Source organism: Myotis yumanensis, unplaced genomic scaffold (genome assembly GCF_028538775.1).
Source record: "Myotis yumanensis isolate MYYU_CA2020_CCGP unplaced genomic scaffold, mMyoYum1.0.hap1 SCAF_14, whole genome shotgun sequence".
Lineage (NCBI taxonomy): Eukaryota > Metazoa > Chordata > Mammalia > Chiroptera > Vespertilionidae > Myotis > Myotis yumanensis.
Window position 1 is genome coordinate 5,694,919 of NW_027223765.1, and position 21,057 is coordinate 5,715,975.

The 21,057-nt window shown below is 49.0% G+C and overlaps 1 protein-coding gene across 4 annotated transcripts; it reads left to right on the forward strand.

The window, feature by feature from the left end:
- The first annotated feature begins 1,774 nt into the window (after window positions 1-1,774).
- SEC22C (SEC22 homolog C, vesicle trafficking protein) lies at window positions 1,775-20,520 on the forward strand. Of its 4 annotated transcripts, none has more exons than XM_070391510.1 (7): window positions 1,775-2,146; window positions 5,159-5,367; window positions 9,485-9,648; window positions 10,415-10,594; window positions 12,682-12,800; window positions 13,957-14,022; window positions 15,868-20,520. In XM_070391510.1, the coding sequence occupies exons 2-7, from the start codon at window positions 5,186-5,188 to the stop codon at window positions 16,066-16,068; spliced, it is 912 nt and encodes a 303-aa protein (XP_070247611.1). In that variant the 5' UTR covers window positions 1,775-2,146; window positions 5,159-5,185; the 3' UTR covers window positions 16,069-20,520. The 4 variants fall into 4 exon arrangements, with proteins under 4 accessions (XP_070247611.1, XP_070247609.1, XP_070247610.1 ...); XM_070391508.1 differs by lacking the exon at window positions 1,775-2,146 and adding an exon at window positions 2,352-2,482; XM_070391509.1 differs by lacking the exon at window positions 1,775-2,146 and adding an exon at window positions 2,372-2,406.
- Window positions 20,521-21,057: the final 537 nt, after the last annotated feature.

The window sequence follows — 21,057 nt, forward strand, 5'->3', positions numbered from 1 at the left end:
CAGGCGGAGCGTCGTCTGTGATTGGACACGCAAGACTGTCCAGCTGTTGCCGGCGGATCCTTCGCGGTTGCGCAGTCTGGGAAGCGAGCTTGGGGCGGGGCCCGGCAGCAGCGCTGGCTTTTTAACCCTCTGTAGTCTGTAGGCAGGAGCACCGCGCCTGGGTCACTCGAGAATCGGTGCTGGAACCCAGGAAGTTGGCTCGGCCAAGTCCACTCCTCTTCCCACATCACTCTCGTGCCTCCAGTTTGCGCCTGGAGGGGAACCCTGGGCACTGTCTCCTCCCAAGCCAAATCCCCGCAGGGCCAAGGAAAACACTGCTGAGCTTTATGATTTGCGGAGGGACAAACTCACATATATACCTGTTTGTTCTTTGGGCAATAATAATGCTTTATGAGGCTTACACAAGGCATGAGTACCAGGGGGCAGGGTCCCCTGGAGGTCGACTTGGACTCTATCATAACTCTCTCTTGTTTTTTTGTGTTTTTTACATTGAACTGCAACCTGTATATTCAATTGACAACATTGACATCCCAATTAGAAGTCTCAAGGTGACTCAAGGAACTGAGGACCAATCTTCTCTCCTAAATCAGATCTTTCTCCAGTGCTCCCCATATCTATGAGTCCCTCCACCACCCACCCATTCCCTCAAGGCTGAACAGTGGCATCATTCTTGAAACGACCTTGTCACCCTTTCACATCCTTCATCACCACGTCCTGTTGATTTTGCTCATACACTTCTCTGCACGCTGCCTAGTTCTCTTCCTCATCAGCGTCGCTCTGCTCCAAGCTCCAGCTTCATCCTCTCTTACCCAGATGACTGCATTGGCTTCCCACCTGGTGTGACCACAGCTTCCATTTGGGTCTTAATGTCAAGCAGCCAAAGTGATTTTTACAAAATGCAAACCTGTTCAGTATTCCACTGCCCTAAACTGTCTACCATGGCCTACAAGATCTTACCTGGTCTTACCTCTTCTAGTCTCTCTAGGGCAGCGGTTCTCAACCTGTGGGTCGCGACCCCTTTGGCGGTCGAACGACCCTTTCACAGGGGACGCCTAAGACCATCCTGCATATCAGATATTTACATGACGATTCATAACAGTAGCAACATTACAGTTATGAAGTAGCAATGAAAATAATTTTATGGTTGGGTCACAACACGAGGAACTGTATTTAAAGGGCCAGAAGGTTCAGAACCACTGCTCTAGTGGCTCTCACTTTACTCCTTTACTCTCTAAAGTCAGAATTAATTTCTCTCTCTTTTTTGTGTGTGTGGCAACATAGACATAACATAAAATTTACCATCTAACCGTGTTGAAATGTACAATTCAGTGGCACTTAGTACATTTACATTGTTGTGCAACTATCACCACCATCGATTTCCACCACATGTCAGCTTGTCCAACTGAAATTCTGTGCCTATTAAGTACTAACTCCCCATGTGCTCCCCAACTTCTTGTCATCCCTCAAGGAGTCCCGTTGCCTTGCACACAGAGTCCTTCCTACGGGATCCCGTTCTCTTCTGTCTGAAACGCTCTTCTTTTCCTTTTTGTCCTGGTAGCTACTAAGCCAGTGTCACGTTCTCAGAGAGGCATCACCGGACAACAAAGTCCCGGCCAGAAGACGCTGTAAATTCTCATAAAAAAAAAAAAAAAAAAAAAAAGCTTGCTCCTCCCTGAAGAGCGCATATCTCGGTTTGTATCTAAACACGGGTGGTGTAATTGCTTGGTAGGTGCTCTCACTCTGCCCTCCTCTCTTCCCGTAGTTTTCAGTGTCAGGAATTCCTCGCCACGGGCGCAGTGCCTGGCATAGTGCCTGGCACACAGCAGGTGCTCAGAACTGTTTGAAAGAATAAATGGGTGAACTCTGTTGCCCAGTCTCCCTGGAGCCCATCTGTGAGAGCCTCCGACCCGGACCGGGGTGTGTCCCTAGACTTTGGCATCTCTTCCAGGCTGGCAGGAAGCTGTGCTCTTTGGCTTGCCTATCTCGGCCGGCCGCCCAGCCGTGCGGACGTCGGAACCCACGCCCGGAACCCTCGCCTCGGCGTGTCAGTGCTGTTTGCTACTCCGGCAGGAATCGAGCTTGGACCGTGAGGCCTCCTGCCACTTCCCGGCGCGGGAAATACAGGCCTGCACCTCGGACCCTGCGGGTGAGCGCGGGGAAAGGGAAGAGAGTTGGGAGGCGCGCGCCCAGCCACGCCCCCTCTGCCTGTGGGTCGCGGCCCTTTAAGAACGACTTCATTCTTTACCCTGCCGGGAGGGGCGGCGGAGTCACGCCAGGATTGGTCGGTTCGGGTGCGAGTGTTGCTTAGCAGCAGCGAATGGGAGCTGAAGACGCGCGCATGCGCACTGTCCTCTACCTGCGCCTGGGCTGCCAGTGATCTGGGCTGGGTCTGCCCTGGGGGCTAAGGTAGCGGACGAGGCGGCGGGTGGCTCGGCGGCGCGGAGGGAGGCTGCTGACTCCCGGAGGCCGCCGTCCGGGAGAGGTGAGGGCTTGCGGGCGGAGGCGGGCGCAGCGGCCCGTTAGCCGACAGCAGGCGGACTCGGTGTGGCGCAGGGCGGGCCTGGAGGTGGAGGCGATTCCGGGCCCGCCCCTCCGGCAGGCCCAGCCTTAGCCCCACCGGGCTCTGCGGGGCTTCCCGGAGTCGCCGGTCTCCCTTCCGGGTGCCCGCCGCTCTCCAGACTGGGACCCTCCCAGGCGCGCACCTGCAGAACTGTCAGCTGTCAGATGCGCACCGAGCGCCGCTTCCGGTGGGAGGAGATGGGTGTGTCCAAAAGAGAGAGCGCGGGCGATTATTTCCTTAATTATCCACGAAACTCATGCCAGGAGTATCGTTTAGTTTTAACAGCAGACTTCCCTTGGCGTGCAGATCTTGTAAGATTTGGTTTATCAGATCGTGGCTGTACTGGACCAGCTTTTCTGAACACCGGCTGTAGGAGAGGTGGTCTACTTGTGTGTCCATTGTTAAGCTTACATCTGGACCTCCAGAGCCAGAGAGAGAAAGCACCCCGGGGAAAAATTAGGATTGGAGAAACCAAAGCCACAAAAAGAATATCACGAGTGTTGAAGTGTAATGGGTGACATTTGCGACATGGTCAGAAAGAATAAAGTAATACAATAAGTAAGGAGCCATTGGAACAGGTGCCTGCGAACAGGTCTGTGGTTAGTTTTGAGTATCAGTGCCCTTAGGGGAAGGAATTGTTTTAGAGAAATGGAGTAGCGGTAATACCAAAGATTGGATTTGAGAAGCAGTACTGTAGTGGAAAGATTATAGGCTTTCGAGTATTTTGAGTAATAAAATCTGGGTTTGAATCCTGGCCCTACCACTTGCAGCTACACTATTCACACCTGTCCAGTGCAGATTATGCCCACTTCGTAGTCATGAGCACTAAATAACATTATCAATGGAAGAGTTTCTAGCACAGCGCCTGGTGTATAATATTCGTTGCTGTCACTTTCAGTCCCCTCCTTTTCCTGAGCTCTTAACAATTGACAGTTGACCTCTACCCTCCTTCCCCACCCCATCCCCAAGCAAAGTGGAACAGAGGCGCCTTCATGATCTACAAATCTTAAGTCCTGTGACTGAGAGCGAATTCAGTAAGGGTGACATGACTCAGTTTTGTTTTCTGTATTGTGTATGTGAGGATTAGGCAGTACGCCTTACGGTGAAAACTTGTGTGTGACTATTTGTGTGCCAAACGCAACTTGTTTTGCTTGTTTAAGTGACCATTTTGCCAAGCCTGGTCATTTCTCCGGGAGAGGGTTAAGGGTAAAGGGGAGAGGAAAAATAAAAAAAAACTTGGGGAACCAGGGTGGCCTCTAGCTAGGCACAACGTTTTTGCTGGTAGACAAGGGATTATCTGTGACATGAGCAGTTTATAAATAGAGCTGAGAAGAGGATTTAGGAAATGGGGGAGGCAGATTAAAATATTTTATCAAATCGAGTCGTACCTCAGTCTGAGAAGGTCGCATGGAAAGGGTGGATTGGAGACAGGCCTTGATGTGGGTTTGGATATGGGGAGACAGGAAAAGTGGCAGATATAGACAAAGAATAGGCCCAGAAGTGACGAGAGTGGTGTGCATCCTGGGGGCTCCCCTTTCCTACCGCTCCCAGGAACTGAGGTGCCGAAAAGGTTACGTGTCTAGAGTTCCTTGGAAGAAAAGCCCACCAGTGTGTGAACCTATTCACATCCTCTCGAAAACAGGATCTGTGAGACGGGATGTGTGGGGGAGTGGAAAGACCTGTTCAAGCTGCAGTGGCCGCCTCACTAACCCCGGGTTGCCTCACTAACCCCGGGTTGCGGGGCTGCGCGTGCAGATGTGCGCGAGATGCCCTGTACAAGCACCTGCGGAGTTAACAGATGGGGCTAAAACCCAGCCAGGCTCTGTCAGCAGAACTGGCCCAGGCTGCTTCGACCGGGGAAGTACCTTGTTCTAATTTGCCAGAGGCTCCATGACGGCTCAGAATCTGTTTCCTTTGTTTCTTAATGGTGTTCACATATCAAGGCCAAATATTGCGTATCTTCCTGTAATACAATTCACTAAGTGATTTCTGTTAACCATCTGTAGGAGCTCAGTTATCATTTTGAAGACTGGCCCTGTATCAAAAATTTACAGAAATTCAGGAGGACCTGCTGTGCTCTCTCAGCTCCATCTTTGCCCTCTGCTCTCCTTTCTACCTCCTTTAGGTTAGATGCTTAGGATCCCTAAGTTGCTCAGCACCCACCTCCCTGGGTGACCTGAAATGCACTGGTCCCTGCACCCCATGCCTGCTCTTCAGCATCAGGCACTTCCGGTCCCTTTGGCGTCATCTTGCTACCTGTGTCCAGCTACCCACTGTCATTGCCGTTGCTCCTGAGCCCTCTGCCCCTGCCTCCTTGCTTCTCTGTTCCTTTCCACCTCATCCTGGTTGGTTTAATTTTGGAAAGGGAGAGATTCATTAGAGAAAAGGAACAGGAGGATTATAAGAAAAGAAGAGGCACAAAGGATAATGGAGGGAGGAAAATTGGGAGTGACAGCCATAGAGACTAGGGAAATAATAAGAGAAGCAACATTCGCCATGATGGGGGGGTGAGGGTGAAATGGAGCGCGCATTTCGAGGACGGGGGTCTCTGGCACCGTCATCTGGTCCTCAGTAACAAGGTGACCTTGCTTCCCTCAGGTGTCCTCATGACTTCTCTTGCGGACCATGTCCATGATCCTCTTCGCCTGTGTGGTAAGGGTGAGGGATGGACTGCCCCTCTCGGCCTCCACTGACTTCTACCACACCCAAGAGTTTCTGGAAATCAGGAGACGGCTCAAGACTTTAGCCTTGCGACTGGCCCAGTATCCAGGTCGAGGTTCTGCACAAGGACGTGACTTCAGTATACAGTAAGCAAGCATGTTCACTTTCCCAGAACATCAGCAAAGCCGGGGCTACTTCTGTCATATGTTCAGGTAACGTTATGCAGATCACATGGCATGTTAAAAGGAGACCTAGCCTGGCTGGTGTGGTTCAGTGGTTGGGTGTCGACCCAGAAACCGAGAGATCATGGTTCGATTTCCAATCAGGACACATGCCTGGGTTGTGGGCTCGATCCCCAGAAGTGGGTGTGCAGGAGGCAGCCGATCCATGATGTTTCTCCCTCATCATTGTTTCTCTCTATCCCTCTCCTTTCCTTTCTCTCTAAAAATCAATAAAAACATTAAAAAAAAAGTAGATCTAGCATCAGACAGTGGTCGGAGGTTGTGTGTGTGCACAATAGAGTTAAGGGAGCCTTCAGCATTGCTGCTGCACCTGCTGCTTCTGTTAGTGGCATCAGGAGACCCGCCTTCAACCATTTTTCATGCCTCTAGTATCGGAGATTTTCTACACTGGATGCAGGGGTGGAAAAAAGGTGAAGAGGGAAGAGATACTAGATTAAAATGGCAGAGAAGAAAACGGAGCATCAGAAAGCCAAAAAATTAAGAAAAAAGACAAGAGTTCTTGCCTTCAGGTTTTGCTTTAAAATTTTTTAACTTTTTGAAAAATGTTTAAATTTAAAAAATTTAGTTACGTGCCAGGAGCCCGACAATGAAAAATAAGTCCCTCTCCTCAAGTAGCTTAAAGTATAATGAGGGAACAAGAGAAATAATTACTAAATATGATACAGGGCCTGATCCTCATGGTTTTTATCATTTCTTATTCTAGGTCTCAGAGCAAAAAGCCATTCTACGGAGGGATCAGGGCAAGGCAGGTTTTGAAATATCAGAATGGCTGGTTATAATTGTACACCATTGTTTTCTATCATTTAGGCCAGTCGTTCTCAACCTTCTGGCCCTTTAAATACAGTTTCTCATGTTGTGACCCAACCATCAAATTATTTTCGTTGCTACTTCATAACTGTAATGTTGCTACTGTTATGAATCCTAATGTAAATATCTGATATGCAGGATGGTCTTAGGCGACCCCTGTGAAAGGGTCGTTCGACCGCCAAAGGGGCCGCGACCCACAGGTTGAGAACCGCTGATTTAGGCCTTCTTTTGCTCCCAAGCTCTCTTTGCTCCCTTGAACAGTGAATTTTTAGTTGACCTGATAAGGTGGGATCCTTTCAGTGGAATTCAGTCTCAGACTCAGAAAAACAAAAAGGAAAAGTCCAGGCCTGACTCCAGGCTCGGTGGTGGAGTCAGGTGAGAAGGGATGGGGCCCGAAGAGGGTGCCAGGTGGCAGGCACGTGCAGCTGTCACCCTGCGGTGTGGGCAGTGGGTGCTCAGGAGCCAACCCTGAGCTGCGCCCGCCATGCCCGTGACTCCTTCCTCTGGGAGCCTGAGCCCCCCGTCCCCACTGTGCTGTGATAACCTGACCTTCTGTGGGAGCTTCGTGCTGGACCGGAAACAGCATGCCTTTTCTCTGTTAGGAAAAAAGTCCATGGCTTCGAATGAAACTCTGGGCATTTCAGTTTTTTGAAAAGTGGAGTATAAAACCTTCTACTCATTTGTCTTTGCATTTAATAGTCACCGTTTTCACAGAGGAAACAGACTTTTTCCCTTACAGGGGAGCAGTACCATAGCTTATTTTGTAGTTAAGGAGCTGAATTACTTTCCTAGTGTTGTCATAACAAATGACCACACACTGCCCTAAAACAACAGAAATGTGTTCTCTCAAGGTTCAGGAGGCCAGAAGGCTGCAGTCAGGGTGTCAGCAGCAGGGCGCGCGCTCTCAGGCTCTAAGGAAGAATCCTTCCCGTGACTCTCTAGCACCTTCTGGTGGTTGCCAGCGGTCGTGGTCACTCTGTGTTGCAGAAGCCTCATGCAGTCTCTGCCTCCGTGATTACATGGGCTTCTTCCTTCCGTCTCTGTGACCAGATTTCACACCAGTCGTTGGATGAAGGCCCACCCTAACCCATTATGCCTTAATCCATTATGACCTCATTTTGTCTGGATTACTGCTACAAAGGCTATTTCCAAATAAGGTCATATTCACTGGTACTAGGAGTTAGAACTTCAATATATTTTTTGGGGGGGCGGGGGGAGAGGCACAATTCAGCCCATAAATAGGGGTCCTCTTTCAGGTAGGAACACCTTCATCCGAGAGACTTAGGCTCTGCTGGAAAATTCCTTGTACAAGGAGGATGTCATTCTTGTTTAACAATTGAAAACGTTTTTATATAGACTTCCAATTACAAAAAGGTGGTGGGTAATATAACCTAAAAACACTTCTGCCAGAAACACCCAGAAATGGGGGTATATTTATTCTTTTATATATATATATAAATTTTTAAAAAATATTTTTATTGGTTTCAGAGAGGAAGGGAGAGGGAGAGAGAGAGAGAGAGAGAGAGAGAGAAACATCAATGATGAGAGAATCATTGATGGGTAACCTCCTGCACACCCCCAACTGGGGATTGAGCTTGCAACCTGGGCATGTGCCCTGACCAGAATTGGACCCAGGATCCTTCAGTTCGGAGGCCGACGCTCTACCGCTGAGCGAAACCAGCTGGGGATATATATTTTAAAAAATGTGTAGCTGAGCTTGAAAGAAAGAAATCCCAAGGTGCCAGAAATGCAGAAATGCAGGGGAACAGAATGTCCACATGGGCAGTGTGTGAGTTGGCAATGAGCCTCCTGGGTAAACAGTCATAGTGAACTCAGGGTTAAGTTTCTGCATCATAAAGGGAGAGACCTTTGAGCGTACGTAAAGTGAGGAGTTGGAATAAGACCCGTGCGTAAAGACGGGTTCTTGTCAGGGTGCAACCCTAGAGCAATGATAGGGGAGAAATAGTCTGCTCACCAGTGTAGGGGTAACTCATCTCTCTTTGGCTTTGAATGGGAAGAAAAGATAAAATCTCACCTAAGAAATCAAAACCCTGCTCTTGTGCCTTTTTTCAGATTAGAGCAGGGGTGGGCAAACTTTTTGACTCGAGGGCCACAATGGGTTCTTAAACTGGACCGGAGGGCCGGAACAAAAGCATGGATGGAGTGTTTGTGTGAACTAATATAAATTCAAAGTAAACATCATTACATAAAAGGGTACGGTCTTTTTTTTCTTTTAGTTTTATTCATTTCAAACGGGCCGGATCCGGCCCGCGGGCCGTAGTTTGCCCACGGCTGGATTAGAGTCTGAGTTTATATCTTTTTGTTTTGTTTTGTTTGTTAATCCTCACTCAAGGATATTTTTCCATTGATTTTTAGAGAGAGCAGAAAGGAGGGGAAGAGACAGAGAGAAACATTGATGTGAGAGAGACACATCGATTGGTTGCCTCCCACATGCGCCCCCACCAGACTGGGGATTAAGCCTGCAACTGGTATGTGCCCTTGACCGGAATTGAATCCTGGACCTTTCAGTCCACAGGCCGACGCTGAAACCACTGAGCCAACCCAGCTAGGGCTGAGCTTATACTTTATACTCCCCACAGGCTAGGAATTCCTAAGCCACGGTTCAAATATCAGTGTCGGTTCCACACTGATGACACGGGAGCATCAGGCCAAGGCAAATGCAGACCCTCATGAAGAGTGAGCCTCAAGTCGGGCCTCAAGGGAGTCCCCCAGGAGAAAGCAGGCTCCGCAGTGACGAGCCGTCAGCAAAAGTGACAAACACTGGAGAAGGCCCACAGTGAGTGGGAGTCAGGAGGCAACACAGAAAGGGGAAGTAGAGTCCCCAGAACTTGAAATAATAGCGTGATAGCCTGAAAGGAGTAGGTGTCATTTCAGGATGCCCGTCTGACTCAGTGTTAGAACACCTTTTGATGTAGATTAAAAAAGAAAATCATTTTCCTCTAAGATGCAGAGAAATCTGAGGCTACGTCCCTCTAATGGAACATGCACTTTGGATATGAATAATGGCAGATACCGCTATACATTTCAGAGGAAGTATAAGAAAGGCACAGACCCAGGTAGGTCTAGCTGAGGACACATATATGCAACCAGCAGGTCCAGAGTGGAGGCAAGGTTGGGTCTGGGTGTTGGGGGGGGGGTGGCGGTCGTCCATGGGTCTGCTCCTGCTAATATAGATATTGCCCTTTTGTTTCAGCTTTTCTTCTTCAGGGCATGTGGCCTGCATGGCTATCTGCTCCCACTGGTGCCCAGCAGCCATGGCCTTCTGCTTCCTGGAGACCTTGTGGTGGGAATTCACAGCTTCCTATGACACCACCTGCATTGGCCTAACCTCCAGGCCATACGCCTTTCTGGAATTTGGTTTGTAACCCTCTTTTATATTTACTGTTCTCACTCATGGCGTGTGTAGATTTGTAGTTTAGATTTGGCTTTGACCCTCAAGGAAAGTCATTGGAGGTGTGGTAAGATATCACTGGAGAACAGCCGTCTATCCTGAGATTTTACAGGGATGGGAGAGGCCTGGGAACTTCGAGGTTTAACACTCTGGCTTGTCATCTCTCCAGAGCCTTGGGGCAGCTGAAAGGATGGTGAGAACTGTACGGGTCAGTCACCACAGCCCTGGCGAGTGGGGTCAGCAAACTGTGGCCCACGGGCCAAAAACTTGACAATAAATCGGTGCTAACATAAATAAAAGAATGAAAACCAATGCCTTTCAAATATATAATCCTGGTTGGCACAGCACATTCACGTTCATGTGTAATTTTTCTCTCACATGCCTTTTCTTGAGATAACCAGGTCGAGGATAACCATCCCCGTTTTTTAAGCTTAGAAATATTCTGTGAGTTGTTAGGATTATACTGTCATAAGTGGCTGAGCTAAGTAAGAATCAAGTCTTCTTCCCCCGACCCCCTTGTCACTGAGGTGAATTTCAATCACTCTGCTCTGGAGAGACTGATATGACTAGTCATGCTATGGAGGGATCATTTGACCTTTGTGTATAACTTGACACTCTTGAGAGTCTGGCTGACATTAGCCTGATTGGAAATGTAAAGTTCACTTGGTACGTATTGTCTTGTAACACCCGTTGTGAAGAAAATGCTCAACTTGGGGTGCTCTCTTGTTGCAGACAGCATCGTTCAGAAAGTGAAGTGGCATTTTAACCATGTGACTTCTGCTCAGTTGGGGAGCAGCTTAGAAAAGATTCAGGAGGAGCTGGAGTTCCAGCCTCCAGCGGTTCTCACTCTGGAGGACCCAGATGTGGCAAACGGGGTGATGAACGGTCACATGCAGATGCCCTTGGAGCCCGGTAAGTGGCCTGCTGCTCTCGGAGGTTGCTGAAGGTGAGGGGATGTTATATATTTCAAAGGGACATTGAGTTCTTTCACTAGGAAGGTATTTTTTTTGCAGGGGGGGCGGGGGTGGTGGAAATACCTTGTATGTTAATATATTTCCTGGGTGGCCGTTTTAAGAAACTTGACAGTTATAACAGTGAGTTGATCTGAGGGGAGGTGACTCTTATGATGAATTTCAGGAAAAGAGTGACTTGGCAGATTGTTTTCTTAACCAGGATGAAGTCTACAGGTTTGAATGTTGTCAAGGAGGTTCATTCTCTTTTCCTGGAAGTCACTTGTACAGATTTGTACACCTGTCTGTCTGTCTATCCATCCATCCATCTAGCTATCTGTTCTTTATCTATCTTTATTCCTTTGACAATGAATCTTTATCTCATCACTTATTGAAATACTGCAAGTCTCCACTGAGAGACCCCGTTCTCCTTGATGGAGGGCCGGGAGGGCTATGGGACGAGTGTGGGCAGGGCCAGAGCCAGGGCTTCTGTTGCTCTCACTGCCTGGTTCTCTGTGAGAACTGGGGGCCTCCCTCTATCCCTGCGGACACCTGAGTCCTTATCTGATGAATGAGGTGTTAATGAATGTGATCACATGCCCTGGCATTCTCTGACAGTCTGGCATTACACTCAATGCCTGACATATAATGAAGCATGATTGTTAGCATTCCTTTTTTTTTTTTTTTTTTAATATATTTTATGGATTTTTCACAGAGAGGAAGGGAGAGGAATAGAGAGTTAGAAACATCGATGAGAGAGAAACATCGATCAGCTGCTTCCTGCACACCTCCTACTGGGGATGTGCCTGCAACCAAGGTACATGCCCTTGACCGGAATTGAACCTGAGACCCTTCAGTCTGCAGGCCTACACTCTATCCATTGAGCCAAACCAGTTAGGGCAGCATTCCTTGTTTACAGTTATACACAATTAAACCTGCTCTTAGTTAAGGTGGATATTTACATTGTAAGGATTTTGTAATGGTGAAGAGCTGAATTTTGCTCTGAAAGAAAGAGCTGTCTATACTACAATAATCTAATTATTTTAACTTTTATACTAAACTCATTGCTTGAACTTTAAAAGTTATATATTAAAAGTGTTCATGCTTTTGACTTAACTTTGTGTTTTAATTGAATGTTTTGACCAACAAATTCCTGGATTGGCTCTCAGGCTAGTCAGTCAGTTGTAATTTATGTTGGGAAGGAAGACTGGCTGGTTGAGCCCCTCCTTTGCTGTGTCTGAGATGGGGTAACTTTGTGACATAAGTTTTGTTTTTTAACCACTTGGACAAGAGGAACAAATACTTGCCTATCCTTCTAGGACATTATACTGCGGTTTGGCTCACCCTGTTGTCCTGAGGCTAGAACCTGTGCAGGTAGCACATTCTGTTCTAACAGGAACATTGACTTGCTCGGTGGAGACCCTAACACCAACAATAGGCATCCGTGGGGTTGCAGCAAGCTGTCTGTGTGTGCGTGTGCATGGCCGTGTATGTGAGAGATGAAAGGACAAGGAAGGATGATTTAGAAAGAGCACAGCAAGAGAAATCCTGACTTAAGGCAGTTTGCCGGTATGGCTTTATTTGTGAATTAGCTGTCAGTTTCTGAGAGCATTTCTATCACACACATCGACTCTCGGCTTGTAAAATGCTCCGCTCTTTTCTGACAAGGACAACATTCAGTGACATGTGGGCCCCCGTCTTGTACTGGATAGTGCTTTGTTGTGGGGCGGCTTGTGGATCGCAGGATGTGTAGGAGCATTCGTCACCTCTACCCAGTGGGTGCCAGTAATGGCCTGTCCCCAGTGTGACCATCCAGAACGTCTCGAGACATTGTCACATGGCCATTGAGGAAACTCCCCTAGATTCCCAGATCCATTCTGCCTGTCATTTCTTGCCCTTCCCCTTCTAACTACAGCTGCTTTTTAAATTAACATGCATGTTTAGCATAACCTGTCATTAGTGGAGGTCTAGATCATGTCTTCATTTATTTCTTTTCATGTAGAAGGCATTTTCACTAGACACTTATTTTTTTTTTTTTTAATTGCGAAGCTCCTAATTTCCGAATGGAACCAGTGACGGCCCTGGGTGTCCTCTCCCTTGTCCTCAACATCATGTGCGCGGCTCTGAATCTCATTCGTGGCATTCACCTTGCAGAGCATTCTTTACAGGTAACCTTTTCTTTCCAGGTTAAATGGAAGGACACGTGGTGGAGGAAACTGATAACCTTATAACTGAAACACATATTTTATTTATAAGGTTATTATGTACTAAGGCCTTAAAATGCAAATAAAATTTTTATTTCTAATTTTATTCTTTGTAGTAAGTTGAACAAATATGAAACGTGCTCTTTCGTATCATTTTTCTAAGAAGCCAAAGGGGCCTTTGGGATACTGGTGAGAAATGGACAACTTGGTACAAGGGAGTCCGGCCCCCGTGGCCCTTGGGACCCCCGGAATCACTACAGGCTGGGTTGTCCATGCTGGGCAAAAGTTTGAGTCTAGACTGATTGGTAGCATGCAGATCCCACTTCTCTGTGTTCTTGTCCAAAACTCTCACCAGGGAGTTGACTTTCCAGCCTGCTCCTCTCAAAGCACCTTTCTAGTCTAATGTTTTTAAATACTGTTTTTAAATTTTGAAATATTTCAAACACTTTATAAGAGTCTAGAATCATCATGAGCGTAAGCAGGTATTACTTTCAAAGACAGAGCCACAGTGCCCATGCCCCAGTGCATGATGGCTGAAGTCTGAGGCATGGCTGCTGTTGAGTCTCAGGGCCCTGACACAGGCCCGCCCGTTGAGGGAATGGAAGCAGGCCTGTGCTACAAGAGCGGTGACTGCCTGTCACCGCATCCTGTCTTTGGCCGTGTGTGGTGTGGTTCCCACTCCTATTGTTTATGATGACTCATAACCTGTCACTTACCAATATCCGTATACGCCAGAACTGGTGCCTGGCCAACATGATGGTTAAGACACAGTCCCTGCCTCATGGGCACAGAGCAGAGTGTGGTGACATCACTGAGGAGGCGCAGTACCTGGGCATGGGAGGAATTAGGGAAAGCTTGGTATTGACAGATGGGGAGGATTTTGAGAGGTGGCGAGGTCGTTGGGGGCATTTCAGGTTGAGGGCTTAGCACAGATGCGTCGGGAGGGTGCACGGTGTGCCCAGGTCATTGAAGACGATTGCCTATCAACCCCTGGTTGATACATAAACAGGGACTCGTGTCTCACCCAGCCAGGGATTGTGTGCTGTCAACCACGCCAGACCGGATCGTGTTTCCTTTCACCTAAATATTCCTTTTCTTGTGTTCCTCCTATTTGTTTTAGGTTACCCACGAGGAAGTTGGAAATATTCTGGCTTTTCTTATTCCTTTCGTAGCCTGCATTTTCCAGGTGAGTGAAATGTTGATAGTGTGCCGAGTGGGTTAAACCCATGGCCTTATTTCCTTCTTTGGTGGGAACCATCAACACGTTTCTAGATTCTAATTTTGTTCCACCAAGGCCTTGGTTCAAATCATGGACAACGCCGGCTCTTAGGGGACGGAGTCTAGGCCCATCCTGCCCTAACCTCTCATTTAACAGAGCGAGAGCGAGAACTTTGGGCTCAGCAAGGGAACGCTGGGCCGCAGGGCCTTCCATGGTGTCAGATAGAGAGCAGGGACGTGGCCTTGCCTCCAGGGAGGAGGGATGCAATGGCAGGGGCTGGGCGGGGCCTGCCTGGCTGCGGCAGGGCCTTGCCTCCTGCTTGTTATTGGACAACCCAAGTGCAGAAACGTCCTTCTGCAGAGGTCACGGCTGCGGCTGCATGTGTGTTTTTAAAACAAGGAGAGGTAAAAAGTGTTTTAAATAGTAGTACTGCCCTAGCCGGTTTGGCTCAGTGGATAGAGTGACAGCCTGCACACTGAAAGGTCCCAGGTTTGATTCCGGTCAAGGGCACATACTCAGGCTGTGGGCTCGATCCCCAGTGGGGGGCATGCAGGAGGCAGCCAATCAATGATTCTCTCATCATTGATGTTTCTCTCTCTCCCTCTCCTTTCTTCTCTGAAATCAATAAAAATATATTAAAAAATAGTAGTATTATCTGACTCAAATCTGCCCTTAGGGAATGAAACAAAAATTATAACATCAGAGAGCCTTGATTATTAGTTATTTTCAGATAAGATGCATATGTAAGGGGTGGAGTAAAAAGGAGCTTTTGAATCTCCAAACGCAGAGTTAATTCTAGTAAAAACCTGGCTGTGATTCTCTTGTCCTCCACTGGGCTAGGATTTACTACTTTCTCATCTTCAAGTTTTTTTTAAAATTAAAATTTCTGTTCTTAGGGTACTTCCTCTCTCTTCCACACCCTAAATGGTGTATTTTTAAAGAATTTCATGATTGTGCAAAAAGAAATTTTCAGCCCAAAATGGAAAATGCCCTCAAACTTTTAGAAACAAGTCTCGGAAACCATGTGTGTTGCCTGTGGACGGTTCGTGGAGCTGCGTTTCAGGCTGCGGGATCTTACAGCCCCCCCTCCAGTCCCGCAGCCGCCTTCTCATTTGTTAGCTCTTTCCACGGGGATCTCTCCCTCCCCCTGCGCTGAGCCTTGGTCAGATTGCCCTGTGTTTTGAGAATGTACTTTTTTTTTTTAACATCAAAGCAAAAAGCTGTTTCCACCTTTTGCAGAACAAGAACAGCCTCTTTTCCATGTGAGAGCCCGACACAAAATATCAGTCCCTCTCCCTGCTGAGACCTTCCCATCTCGGACAGGAGAGGCCTTTGAGGATGTGATAAGGGAGCTGTCTCGGGGACAGCAGACCCTGTGGGCCTGTAACTCAGGAAGCGCTAAACTGGGAAAAGCATAGCTCCTCTCACCGCCTTTCTCACCTGCCGTGAGCCCCTGGGAGGTGAGAGGCCAGTCAGGCTTGTTGGGTGTCCTGGCCTGGCTGTGTGCCCCTGACCCCCCTCTCTTCTTCCTCTGCATTTCTGTCTGTATTTCCTAAGCTTCTTTCAGGAGTGCGATGTTCTGATTCCTCCTGTGATATCTGTTTCACTTTCCTTCTCTCTTCCAAATCTCCACTTCCCGCCAGTGGTGAACAGTGACTTACCCAGCGAGTGGCAGCCTCACTGTGATGAGTTCAGTGTAATAAGCTAACGTGGGTGAAATGACGCACGTGGCAGGTGTGAGAAGTGAATCTTGCATCTGGCCCGTGGCCATTTCACCGCCCGATTGGACCTCCCCTCCTGCTGTCATTTCAGTGTTACCTGTACCTGGTCTACAGTCCAGCCAGGACGACGAAGGTGGTGCTGATGCTGCTCTTTATTTGCCTGGGCAACGCGTACCTGCACGGGCTGAGGAACCTCTGGCAGATCCTCTTCCACGTGGGCGTGGCTTCTCTGTCTTCGCACCAGATACTGACGAGGCAGCTCCAGGAGAAGCCGGCTGACTGTGGAGTGTGAGGAACGGGCCCTTCATCTTTCGCATGAGGGTCATCTGTGTTTCCCTTTTGGCTTCTCGACTTCACCTCCAGTTTCCATCCTTGAAGTTCATTTTGACCAGACGGGGCTGAGCGAGACTGGGGACTTCGGACAGGTGCAGTGGAGGCATGGGGTCGCTCGATGCCCAGGCCCGTTTGGAGCTGAGCGTTACTGCCGGCTCTCCAGTTCGGCACGTTTACCTGGGACGGCAGACGCTGGGCTGAATTCAGACAGAGCGTATCGGAAGACCAGAAGGGAATTCTTTTGGTCTTTTAAACCGAATGATGCAATAAACCACTAGATTCAGTAGTGCTAGTTTTAGTGATAGGCAGTTGTCTCTGAGGAACCGCGTTCAAATCCATATCAGCGTTTTAGTCTAAATGTGACTTGATTAGGTTTTTTTGAGGGTCAGTACAGGGTGAATTAAAAACTTAAAAATATGGTTCATGAATTAAGCAACATAAATTTTGTTTACATTTTTGATAACAGGATAGTTATCAATATGATACTTTTAGAACAGTTAAATATATTTTGGATATAAATTGAACTTATCTACATTTAGGGTAAGGACAGACTTAAGCTGAGAAAATGGTTAAGAAAGCTCAGTTTATTTAATTTATAAATATAACCTTGTATGGTGGTGGGACAGTGTGGGTACGGACATGTTTTGTATGTTTTGTGCAGGGCATATCTGAATATTTTAAAAATTAATTGAGCAAGATTCCTTGCCGCGGGTCGGGAACTGGAGCAGGGGAGCCACACGGATTCCCACGGGCGCACTTTTCGGACGCCGGTGGGAGAGGCTGCTGCCGGCAGCCTTGCACGTGGCAGCTGGGGCCTGTCATTTTAATGATGAACACTCGACTCTGTGTACCTGTTCCCAGAAGACCTCCCAAATTAATCACTCCTCTCCACCTTTCCCACTCACCTTAGTTGGATCAAGGGCCTCATTTTTTATGAATAAGAGTTAAGTAGGTGTTAACTTTTTAAAAACTTGACAAATATAGAATTAACCCTGTGCTCAGAAAACCTTTTCTTTATCTCACTGTCAAAATACTGAGTGATCATCGTTTCCCCAAAACCTGGCTCTGAGTCTGATCTTAGCTTGTCTAGTGCCATCCAGGGGCCAGTTTGGAAGCTGCCCCTAGATTGTTGTTGGTGGAAGTCTGGGATCCGAATAGCTCAGCCACAGTTGTATGGGATACTTTGAGTGGAATTATGTAGTCTTGATAAGTTAAAAAAAATCCTATTTTGGTAGTTTTTATAGGTTGAAAAGCAGTGCAAGAGGTATTGCGCACAGGAGAAAGCAAGGATATTGTTTCAGTGGATTCGCCGTCCTTGGTTATTCCTGGTGGTGTGTTGCTACTGAGCCACCTTGGTATCACTTTAAGAAAAACAAGTATATGTGGCTGGGAACTGTTGGGGAACTGTTGCCAGAGTGATTTTATTTTCTTATAATGGAATTTTCTATTTTTACTCAAATAAAATATCTGAATATGAAAGTCCTACTGGCAACACCCTCCGATGGAAACTTCAGCGTTGTCTCTCTATTGATTTTGGATCTGCAGAATTCTGGCACATCCAGCAGGTGAATGTTCAGCCTTTCTGGGAGATCGTTTTGAGGAGATGGTGAAATAGAGGGGGAGGCCAAGGAGGCGCGACAGATCCTTCTATGGTAGAAGCACAAAGAAGCTGTAAAAGTTGGTAGAACAGCTTATGAATGACTTGTTTTCTTTTCGAGCCCATGTGCTTGCCCTGCAGCCCTGAGCCCCAGAGGCCTTGAGCGTCTGAGCCCGTGACCCACTTCCAGCCAGCATTACAGGCTGTGCTGAGGGGTCCCCCTCCTGGGAACGCCCCAGCAAGCATTACAGGCTGTGCTGAGGGGTCCCCCTCCTGGGAGTGCTCCCTGCATTAGCCGCCATGGTCTCCACACTTGAGTGACTGTGGTCTTGGGGTTTGAGGTTTCCTTTTGCAAGTTAAAGGGAGAAGAGGACCAGCCAAGCAGTACAAACGCATGACCACATACACACACACACTGTTTAACTGAAATCCAGCTGAGAGAGGCCTCAGCCCACCGGAGGGAGAAACTGCTGATAGGAAAGAAGGGCTTGAGATTTCGTCCAAGGGAAATCCCAACTCAGGGGTGACTTGGTCCAGGCCTGAAGTTTTGAGGCCCCCTCTCCCCCCCTTCCCCCACTGCCCATGTCACCCTCACTGCCAGAAAGCTGGCTGCACGTGGCTGTAGTTACTCTCACTCCACCACGGAGTCAGGGCCGGTCCACCACCTTTGTTTTCCCAGTGGTTAAAGGACACCTGCCCCGCCCACCTCACAGGGTGAGGACTGGGACAAGATGAAATGAAACCTCACAAGTGCCTTCTGGTATCAGCTGCTGCAAGATCAGGAGCGTCAGTGTTGTGTCCTGTGGAGTGTCCTGGCAGGAATGCGGCTCGGGCTCCCGAGCAGGGCTTCCCCTTCCCCTGGGTGCCGTGGGGGAGGCACGGGGACTCTGTTGCTTTCCGTGCCCCCGGCGAGCCTGGCTGTGACCAGGACCCCTCCGGGCGGTCCTTTTCCTGAGTGGAGCTAGTCGGCACCTTTGGGGTGGGATTCCCTCTGGTACTAGAGGCCCCTCTGCCTGTGGCAGGAGGAATGTGAACGCTGTTGACAGGCACTGAGTCAGGGCCTAGCATTTTAAAGATCTTTGAGGGCTGTGAGAAGGGTGTTTGGAGGAGTGCTGAAATGAAAACATTGAATCATCATTTCATCATTTCTATCAGCCTCACCTTGAGCTCCATTCTTTTCCCAGACGCCCTTCTCCAGTTCTCCCCTCCTCTCCACCTCTGCCCCACACTCCAGCCCCGGCCACAGAGGCTGACACTGGACCTGGAGGGGTGGGAAAGGCACCTCTCATTGTAACCGGTAGGGCGCGTACAGGAGCTTCAGAGAGGGGGCAGGCTGTGTACCCCAAGGGGCTTCAGCACGCTCCTGGGGGTCTGGTCTCGAAGGAAGCATCGCTTTGGTGGTGAGCACTGCTCAGCGTCATAGACGACCACCAGCCAGGCTGGCCATTTGGGGCGCGGGAAGCAGGGGGTGAGGGATCAGAGCTGGGGGCTCTCTGTCTGCTGGAAGACGGCAGCTGCCCCTTGGCATGGGGAGGCTGCGGGTTGCACCCCCATCCAGGGCTGCCATTGGTTGTTCCTCAAAGGAGCCGGCCCCTCATTGTAACTGGAGGACAGGTGGCCCTCAGAGAGCCCGCCGCTGGCTCAGTCAACACAGGCTAGGCCTGAGGACCGGCAGGGATGGGGGTATTGGCTGCGACCAGACGTGTGCCCCGCTCTGACGGTTCACATTCCATTGTTCCTGCACGGAGTCCTGCCCAGGTGCAGGGGAGCTCCGCCTGTGCCCTGAGTGTTCATAGAGGAGGAGCAGGAGAGAGCAGGTGTGCTGTGAGGGGTGAGGCTGGGGAAGCGGCACCACAGTGGAGGAGGATGCTGGGCGAACCCATCCCTCATGTGCAGGAGGATGGCTTTGAGTTCACAGAGATTCTGTGCCTGCTTCAGGTGGCGCAGCACAGCCCTGTCTTCTGGCCTTTACAACAAGGGGCATTTTATGGCACTGCCATGTGAATGGCCTCATTCTCCACCCCCAGAAAGGTAGCGGCCTCTCTTCCGCCCCCTGGACCTGGCCCCTGCCTTCCAGGCTCAGAGCCCTTGGCACCAGGAGTATTGGGTCCTCCAGGATCCAGAGGGGTGGAAGGGGGTCTGCTGGTTGTGGTTGAGACCTGTCCTAGAGACCCAGAGACCAAACCTCAAGGTCTGCCCCCCAACGAGGAGTGCTCTGCTTTTCCCGTGTGGGAGCAGTGATGTCAAATTCTGTTGCTGGGGCAACGTCATTGGCAGGGAACCTGTGGAAACGGGCTTGTCAGTCAAATCTGGGAATGGCCGGATATGGAAACATCTGGCTGTGTGTACCGACGGCGGGGCTGTTGCCCACAAGCGCCTTGTATTTAGGGTAAACTTACCAAATCCATTCTGTCCCTCCAACCTGTGCTTGGTACATATGACCTTCCCTCCCCTTTACACCTGTGTGATCTGGGGTTGCTTCAGAAGTAGTGTTTAATGCGTTATTCACATGACCCCCAGGATTCTGTTTTGTTGAATGGACTTTTCTATTAAGAGCATAAACGATGGAGGCTGACTGGGCCAGGGCAGCCACAATTCACATATTCCTTTTGAATGCTTACCGTTTCCATGTCATAACAAAGACCTATTTTGACCAAATGATGGGTACTTTTAACAAACTTCCGCACAGCAGTGAAGCCTAAACTTGTGTTCATGTATGTGGAGAATGTTGTATGGCATTATATACTGTGTATATGTACATTACATGAGGTGGCTTCAGGCGTGGGGGGAGAATAAATCCAAGGTGCTTATTAACTTGTGTGTCTGTATTTGTGTGAAAGATTCTGAGTTATGGGCTCACTTTCCTGGGCCCAGCACAATGGAGGGGGGTGCGTTGTGAGAAGGAAAATTCAGGTCCTCTTGTCCAGTGGAGTCTAGGCAGGTGCAAGGACCCCAAGAGTCTTCAGCCCTAATCCCAGACTCTGGCTGCAGAAAGACCCTGGAAACCCCAGAAAAGCAGTCACGCCCTAATCGGTTTGGCTCAGTGGATAGAGCGTTGGCCTGCGGACTCCAGAGTCCCAGGTTTGATTCCGGTCGGGGGCATGCGCCTTGGTTGCGGGCACATTCCCAGTAGGGAGTGTGCGGGAGGCAGCTGATCGATGTTTCTCTCTCATCGATGTTTCTAACTCTCTATCCCTCTCCCTTCCTCTCTGTGAAAAATCAATAAAACATATTTATTTATTTAAAAAAAAAAAAGCAGTCGCAGTGCCGCCCTGGGGGCTGGGAGGCCTGCCTTCCTGCAGGCGCTGTCCCTGCCTTACAGCCACTTCCCCGCCCTGGGCTCCGGGCTCC